Genomic DNA, 9,692 nt, shown 5'->3' on the forward strand with positions numbered 1-9,692 from the left:
TTCTGGCTTTTATTTCTGCGAACTTTTCAATAATGTCGTTATAGTCTATATTTTCACACAAATCACGTTCAATTGAAATAATTGCCAAATCAGAAAGTCGGTCTTGCACCATAGTTGTTCTCAAATAATTCTTAATGATTTTTAACTTCGAGAAACTTCTCTCAGCACTTGCAGTTGTTATCGGAAGAGTTAATAATATTCTTAACGCGATAGAAAAATTTGGAAATGAACCACATGTTGATTCTATTAAATCAAGACACTCGATACTGGTTTTTTGTTTGTTCAAAATTCTACAAAATATTTTTAACTCGTCAAAAAGTTCAATTCCATTTATATCGCAATTTTCACCGTCCTTAAATAATATTTCTAAATCCATGCAATGCTTTCGTAATGTTTCATCTTCAAATAACTTCAAATTTTCAATATTATATAAAAATCAAAAGTTTTCTGAATGTTCAGATAATTGCTCGAATCGTTGATTAATTGATACAATTGCTTGATCTACCAATGCCAAAAAATAATCTTGATAAAATTTTTGTTCGTTAGAAACTGTTCGCGTATCATTACATTCATAATCAAACTGCTTACTTTTTTTTAGAACTCTAGATTGTTTAAAAATTGGTTGAGTTCCAATATCTTCACATAATTGTTGTGCAGTTTTTTTTGATAACTCAAACCCCTTTTCTCTAAAATTATTAAAAAAATCTTTAAGACCACTTAATAATTGAACAGCATTACTCAGTTCAATAGCTTCACTCTGAAGACTCTTACTAACTTTATTAATAGCAGATAGCAGTTCATACCAAATAACAACACTTAAAATAAAATCATAAGAAAATTCATAATTTGCCAAAGACAAACTCTCACTTTTTATCTTAGGAACCTTTGTTAACTCACTGACTTCTACTAAAGCATCGTGTACTTGGCCTAATTGAAAACGAATAGGTTTAATCGATTCAACCCGAGACTCCCACCTGGTATCTGACATTGGTTTTAAAGTAAAGTCTGAAACGTATTTTAAAAGAATAGTCCATCTTTCAGTAGAAGCACTGAACATTGTATAAATTCTTTGAATTACGCCAAAAAATGTCATAGCAGCTGGTACAGACGATGCCATGTCCCCGAGAAGTAAATTAAGACTGTGCGCAGTGCATGGTACAAAAAAAGCTCTTGGGATCGACCACTCATTTTAATATTATTGTATTAGAATATTAGATGCAATCAATGTCAGCAGCAAACGCACGCACGATTACACGAAAAAGTAAAAACTACTACTAATAAAATCGGTCTATCTACTATTTGCTCAATAAATATTATTTATTATTAATTATTATCAATGTTTTTCAACGGTGACAGTCGACGAACGACGAACGAATAAATCTATTATTATCTATTACTAATAAGTAATAAGCAATAAAAATTCGACGAAAAAGACGGTCGGTGATTGCTGCCTGCTACCCGCATTACCACAGCGATGTGTTGCGATTACGACAATATTGTATTTTTGATATTTCAATATTTTTACATTGAATCAACTTCGTTATTTTTATATAAATTTCTACTTTTTTCAAACAACGCGAGGCCCAAAATTTAAGCAAAAAGCGTGAGGCCCAGGGCCCGGGCCCTGTTCGCCCCCCCCCCCCTAAGGACGGCCCTGCTCCCCTCCACCCCCGGACACAATTGCTAAAGCACCGTCGTCCCAAGTTTGCCTCATCGTGCAGTAGCTGCTTCTTTAAATTATACGCCGTCGGTGGGCAACTCCAACCCTATTATTGTACAACCATGAACATACTACATTCTATACATAGATGTTTATAGCCTTATAGGATAGGAAGTAAGTGCCAATTGCCTGCGAGCTGTAGCCGCATCGACCCTCTTTTTTAAGCCAAGCCGATTAACACCCATTACACTCACTGTCCCTGTCACTTTCAATTATCAATCATGTAAAATATAACAAGACGTGATACTAGTAAACCGACGTCTTATTTAAACGAGGCCACCTGCCCACAACGACCGTGCCGCTTCTATGTGTAGTGTAGATGGGTTATTAACTTTGTTCATTGTATACAATATATATAAATAAGTCATCGTACATTTCAAAGTAAACACCACATCGCAAAGACTTATTTTATTTATTTTATTATTTATTTTATTATTTCAACGCCTAACGGCAGTTAACATAGACAAATACATAAATATTGATAGGTATTAGATAACAAATTGGTAGTGATAAAAAAACATTATAAGTATAATATAGCTTAAGTACTAATAGAACATAAAAATAAAGATATAGTTAATAGGTATACATATTATTATTATTAAGTAAAAACTTAACGTTGTGTGGTCCGTGCCAAGATTTATTTTACTCTTTATTTTTGACTAAAATTCCAAAAGTCTTGGGTCTGAGTTAATTTTACTCATTATTCTCTGGATAGGGTCATTGCAAAGATAATTAGTTTTACGAGTGCTGATTTCAAACATTATTTTACTACGGGACCCATTTCTAGGTATGTGAAATTTAACCCTTTCGAGTAAACGGCTAGCATCGGTTTTCCCCAAAACTAAATTATTTAAAAATCTTATATCTAACATATTTCTTCTACTTTCAAGGTTAGATAAATTTAAAAATGTTGATATTGATGAGTAGTCATGAGGAAGGTGAGTAATTTTTAAAACATACCCAGCGAAAGCAAAAAATCGGTTTTGAACCCTTTCAATCCTTTGGATGTCTTTCTGAGTGTAGGGGGACCATGAAACAGAGCCGTATTCTAAAATTGACCGCACCAATGATGTATATAATGTTACTAGGCAATTAGCTTGATCAAAGTTCGACGCATTCCGGCGAATAAAACCCAGTGTACGTAGCGCTTTGCAAGTGATACGCTCAACATGAATACTAAAAGATAAAGAAGGTACTAATGTGAATCCTAAATCTTCTACTTGGTCTACTCGGGGCAAGCATTCATTATACATTAAGTAGTCAAAATATATATAATTATGTGTTCTGAAAAATGTCATTACCTTGCATTTATTGAAGTTTAAGGAGAGTCCAACCAAATTACACCAGTCGACCAGTTTGAATATAGAATCTTGCAGAGCAATACAGTCTTCAGGAGTTTGTATTTTATAAAATATTTTCGCATCATCAGCAAATAGAAGTATTCTACAAGGTGATATAATCGTTGATATAGAGTTAATAAAAATGTTAAATAATAGCGGTGAGAGGTGTCCACCTTGGGGTACGCCAGAGGTTGCCTTAATATTCTCCGATTTATTATTAAGCAAATCAACAAATTGAAATCTATCACTGAGGTATGATTGAATCCATGATAATAATGGATTTCCCACACCCAATTTATCCAAGATAAGTATTAATGTTGTATGATTAACTGAGTCAAATGCTTTCGAAAAATCAGTATATATGACATCTACTTGTTAGTGGAGTTCAAATGCATCTAAGACATATGTAGAAAAGTCAACCATGTTAGTGACCGTGGATCGACCTTTTATAAAACCGTGCTGATCATTGGACAGTACCACATTAAATTGTCTTTCGATTTTCTTTAGAACTAAGAATTCGAGTACCTTACCAATAAGAGGTAACCCCGAAATTGGACGATAATTAGTAATATCAGTTGGGTCTCCTGATTTAAAAATAGGTGTGACTTTGCTTGTTTTCCAAATGTTTGGGAAAATACCTTGCTGGAGAGATTTATTAAATAAAATTAGTAAGGGTGTGTTTAAGGCTTCACGACATTGGAAGAGCAGAGGTGCTGCTATCCCATCTGGTCCTTTACTATCAGATTTAGATAAGCTATTTAAAACTTCCGAGATATCGTCCCGTGAAAGAAACACTTTAGAAGGCAGATGTGAATACTGATTTATCGTGAGGTTATCTAGATCATTTGGTTTTGTATTAGGTTAGGAGTTATAAGATTATTTTGTTAGTTATTTTATGTAATACAAATGTCATTATAATAAAAATTATACGATTTAATAAATAATAATAAAGCATAATATTTTTAATTGGTTATGGATTATAATGGTCCTCTTTAAAAACTATCAAACTCAACCGGTAATAGTGTCACATATTTTTCAACCTATATTTCAGTAAGTTCTGGTGTACCACAAGCTTCCCATTTAATAAGTCACCTATTATTCTTAATATCATTGATTATAAATACTAGTATTTATAATCAATGTTAATATGTATTAATGATTTGACCACTATTGTTGATAACACGATCAATATACTTCTATTTGCTGATGACGCAAAAATATTTTCTATAATCTGTTCTCCATTTGGTGCTTAAAATTTACAAGCAAAATTTAGATGAATTCGTATTATGGAGAGGACAAAATCGATAACTATTAAAAATAATATTAACTGATGTAATTATATTAACTACTTTTTATACATCGATAATGCTATTAACTTTGATAACAACATTGATGACTGTTCAGTCAAGAGTCACTTTAATTGAGAGATTTAGGAACTTTTATTGAGTACAACTTGGCTTTCACATCTCACATAAATACTTTAATTAAGAAAGCTCTTACAATACTAGGCTTTATTAAATGAAATACCTACAGTTAATTTTAAAAATATTTTCGCCTTGAAAACTTTATTCCTTGAACTTGTCAGATCTCTCTTGAATTATGGTCAATACACTCATCATCTAGTGTTCTTTTTATACAGTATTTTAATTTTTATGATAACTTTTATATGATCGATTTGGTAATTCATATTATCAAACTTTTGAATAAGAAAATATATAAAATGATAAAATTGCATTGAAAAAAAATAAAGTACGAGACTTATATTATTGAAGCACTGTATAAGCAGACAGAGCCATGCCATTTCAATCAACTTATCTATACTTTAAAAACTTAATACTATAATATACTCGTTCAAATTTACATTTTGATGTATGAAACTACGGAAATCACCAAAAAATATATTCTATTTCAGTAAATTAAATAAGAAATGTACATATAGATTCAGTTGCTATAAACATGTGGCCGAAGCCATAAGCATTTTAAACAGATGTATAATCGTTATTATGCACGAGGCCTAAGACAGCAAATTGTTTAGTTTTACAAAAAAACATTGCATTTGGAAATGGCATTACAAAGTTTCAAGTACCATCGAATAATATATTTAAATTTTTTCCGGTAGAAATTTTTGTTTTGATAAAGACAGACAAAATTATAAGGAATCTTGTACTAGGTACATTTTTAAATCTTAGACATAAAAAGAAAAATGTTCATGAATTTCTAGCTCAAAATAATTTCCTTGGTTTTGCGTAAGAATTCACGTTTTTCCTTAATGTCTGGTTTGTTTTTCCTCTCGCTTTTGAAAACTATTGGGAACTTTAAATTTTTACCTCCCGAGTGCACTAACAACGTTCACTTTCCTTTTAGCAAAGTTGCTGTTAAAGAAAATCGAAACACTTTTAGTGTCCCAAACTGTGATGACAGACACAAAAATAAAAAAAATAAATAAATAAACACACATCATGGTAAAATCAATACATTCATCGCTCCGCTCAGAATCTAAAATAAAAAATGTATAATGTAACCACATAATTTTATACGAACTAGCTAAATTACCCGTCGTTGCCGGGTTACGGTAAAAAAAATCAAATAGTTGAATAATAATTGTGTATATGTTACGGGCAAAGTGGAAAATTCGGACAATGTATACAATGCCCGGGCATTGTATACAGTGACCGGGTATTGTATACAGTGACCGGGTATTGTATACAATGTCCAAGGTATATTGGGCAATGTGAATTGTGAAGTATTTATACAAATAATCTTCATAATATATTTTGTTAGATGATCCTGATAAACTAATATAAACTTATAATCACCATCTGATTGTGCTTGCATGTCGATCAAGTCAATTTGACAGAATGAATTCATTTCAGAAGATATGATTGGGTTTACAACCAACCCTTTTTTAGCTGTACTTCCCTTCTTTTTACACGATTCGCAATTATTTAAGTATAACATTATTACATCTCTTGTTATATTTTTGTACTTTTTATTAATCTCGTGTTCCATTATATTTCTACCTCCATGTCCAATTGACAAATGAACTTCATGTATAATATCATATAACTGAACATTATGCACATAATATTTTATTTCATTACCTTTAAATACATTTAAAATTTAATTAATTTTNAAAAAAATTGTAATACTCTTATATAAATAACCATATAAACGAGTATAATTAAATTAGTATATAATATCATTGATTAGGTATAATAATATTATGCAAATTATTTGTATAAATACTTCACAATTTACATTGCCCAATGGCCAATATACCTCGGACATTGTATACAATGCCCGGTCACTGTATACAATGCCTGAGCATTGTATACATTGTCCCAATTTTCCACTTTGCCCGTAACATATATATAAATACATATAAAGCATGTATCATGGATACATCGTTAGAATAGTATGCAATTAATAAAAAACATAAAATGGAAAATAATTAAATTTTTTAAGCTTTAATTACATTTATAGATACTATAGATAGGTATTATACGCAAGATATAATATTTTTATTTTATTAATGGGAAAACTATACATAAAACAAAAGAAATTTATAAACACTATAACAAATGAATTTCAACGAATTTGTGTATTATTATTATGGAATTTCTTTATTAACTATATTCATTGTATCTTTTTTGTTGTTTGGTATTATTTGTATTTTTAACTTTTCGAAAGATCTAACTCTGGACATGGCAACACAAAGTTGACAATGGTCCATGTCTAAACACAGGTTGGGGTAAATATAAACCTACTTTATCTAATGTTTTACCCTGTGCAAAAGCTATTCGAAAATTGACGTCTGGTAAATGAAAAGGGAAGAGTAGAAACTGTCGGGGTTAAATCAATTCTAGGCTATAAAATACGATGACCAGTCAAGGGATCAGTTATAGATTCCAAGTCTAAAAAATGATCGTACATATTTCGTACTATAAATCTTGTGCCATTCATTAGATTGGAGATTACATTTGAATTTCTCAAGGGTATTACAATAGCACCTTTCTTTAGTACCAAACTGTATTGTAGTTAAACCACTTAAATCAAACTTGGATGGCTCCGAGTACTTGCGTTAGAAAAAATAAGATGTTTAACTGTCATAAGAAACACAAATAAACGATAGGTACAAAAAAAACGGACGAAGACACAATATTACAGCACTGCTCTGTAGTTGTATTATGTGGGCGAGATAATTTTTATCGATCAACTTTTCGGAACAATTCATATCTACACGTCGATATAAAAAGGCCAGGTTACAGGTAGCTATGGAAACCCTAGGGCCGCCTATATATATAGGTATATATAATACGACAAACTTTATACTTCTAATTACTATTAAAATAATTAACTTTTTGGACTTTTCTCTTTCGATGGCTCATCTACACACCAAGTACTTTCGTTAAAAAAAATTGTGAAAATCGGCCCGGTAGAACTTCAGATATAACTGTCACAAGAAATCGCCTCACGTTTTAATAATATATAAAGATAATATTACCTATCTTTTTTTATTTTTCCCATAACTTTTGAAATGTACTGTATTTTTTAAGATATACAGGTTAGCTATCGCTCGAAACGAAACGGTCCAAAAGTGTTATGGTTTCTACCACTAACGTAGGGCGCTAGTAGTACGTAGGGTTACTTTATTTTGTTTTGTCCATTGAACTATATCATAATTTTATTATTATACAGTTAAATGGTTTTGCCAAATAAATGTACGTTATTAATAATAAATCGTAATATGCAAATAAAGTATAATCAATAAAACATATTAATAGAGCTACGTGCCATTTTTGTTGGCTGGTTCTCGATTCTCTACATGTCTTATAAAGTTGCTTTCTTGTTGATATAGAACTTTAAAATTGAATCTACTGTTGTGTTTAGTTTTTGGAGTTGTTGATCATCGAGTGTACCTGCTTGTGACACAAACATATTATACAATTGCTGAATTTTATTAGGAATGGAATCAGTGGAAGGTATAGTAAGCTATAGTGATTGAATATAATACTTACAAGATTCACTTTAACTGAATTATTAAAATAATATCCTGGTACATAATATGTAAACCATTAATACCATTAAAAATACATTTTACCAAACCAATTCACATACTTAATTTTTTAACGGTATAAATTCCCTAAATGTTACTTGTTAGTTGTTACTATTAACTAATAAATAAAAACACTGAGACGTATATGCTTCAACTGTAAAGTACAGTTTTTCTAAAAAAATTCAATGATTATTGATTATTATTTATTGGTACTGACACTATTATTAAGACATACATATTAGCCCAAATTCAACTCCACCTAGTAAGAGCAAATCTCAAATATAAATATAGGTATACCAGCAATTGTTTCTAGAACAATAGTCGGAATGGGAAGAAATCTAATTTCATTTTGGTGGCCAAGGTGAGTTTTACAATATGTTACATCCATACTTTGTTGTTATTGTTTTGTCCATATTAGTTTTTGACCCTTTATGTTTGACATAGCGTGTGGAAGTGGCCAATTCCTCCTTATCTTTCCAATAGTTAAACTCTACAGTAAATTTGAATGAAATAAAGATATCTTATAGAGTTTGTACTGTCTTGTAAAGTATACTTTTGTTTTGTACTTGTACAAATCATTTACAAACAAGACTGATTTTCCATATGAATTTTTTAAATCCTTACCTTGGAGAGAACCAAATTTCAATTATATAGTTTCCAATTGTTCGATTGAAGTTGAAGACATTATATGTTAAATTAAATGAATGTGATAAAATATATTATAATATAATTATTTAATAAAATTTAAAATGCATATAAATCGGAAATCCGGTCTTTAGTGATAAGGCAAGTGTCGTGATATTTTCTAAGACCGTGCTCTTAACGCTCGTATCACCATAGAGTTGTATACTCTAGGAATTTGGATCTCAAACACGATTTAAGATAGTATCTTAAATCGTGATCTCAAATCATTTGGAACAAAAGGTAGTGATCCGAGTTTGACCAATTAATACTATATTATACGATAATACAGGACACTGGCATATAAAAACTGGCGAATTATTTCTTATCATTGCCCCGCGAGATTGTTAAAGTAGTTGCCTATTTTACTCCTTAAAATGTTTATAAGTACAAATTAATTTAGAACGCCGATTAATATTATTGTTTATTTTCTAATGTCAATCAACGATTATAATGTTTAGTGAGAAATATTAAATTATTTAGATTTTAGATTTTATAGTATTTGCATATTTACACATACTTAAAATCTCCATAAGTTCATAAATCCTATCGGGAAATACGATAAACAATGTATGTTAAATGTAAGCTTTATAGTAGGTATTAATTAAATGTAATTCAAAACATAAGTGCTTAAAACTGATAGTAATATCTAATAATAATAATTTATCAATTAAATAAACATTGTAGGTACTCAAACGTGTACTACTTTTTTTAATTTTTAATTTTTTGAACATTTATATTGGTTAAATGAATCATTGCATTTCTTCACATAGCAATTAATACTCACGTTTAAAAATTTATCCAAAAATTGTGAATTGAAGTCTTCACATATACTTAGTGAGTGCATTTTACAAATATGGCTTATAATAAGTTTAAGATTTTTTTTTAGAATTAG

General features: G+C 30.2%; 1 protein-coding gene and 1 pseudogene across 1 annotated transcript; both read right to left on the minus strand.

Annotated features, from left to right (window-relative positions):
- Positions 1-436: 436 nt before the first annotated feature.
- LOC111042786 lies at positions 437-1,117 on the minus strand. The gene has a single exon (XM_022327483.1). The coding sequence runs from the start codon at positions 1,115-1,117 to the stop codon at positions 437-439; it is 681 nt and encodes a 226-aa protein (XP_022183175.1).
- A 7,143-nt stretch (positions 1,118-8,260) lies between these two features.
- On the minus strand, positions 8,261-8,801 carry LOC111042785 (annotated as a pseudogene).
- Positions 8,802-9,692: the final 891 nt, after the last annotated feature.

This window comes from Myzus persicae, unplaced genomic scaffold, assembly GCF_001856785.1.
Source record: "Myzus persicae strain clone G006 unplaced genomic scaffold, MPER_G0061.0, whole genome shotgun sequence".
Taxonomy (NCBI): domain Eukaryota; kingdom Metazoa; phylum Arthropoda; class Insecta; order Hemiptera; family Aphididae; genus Myzus; species Myzus persicae.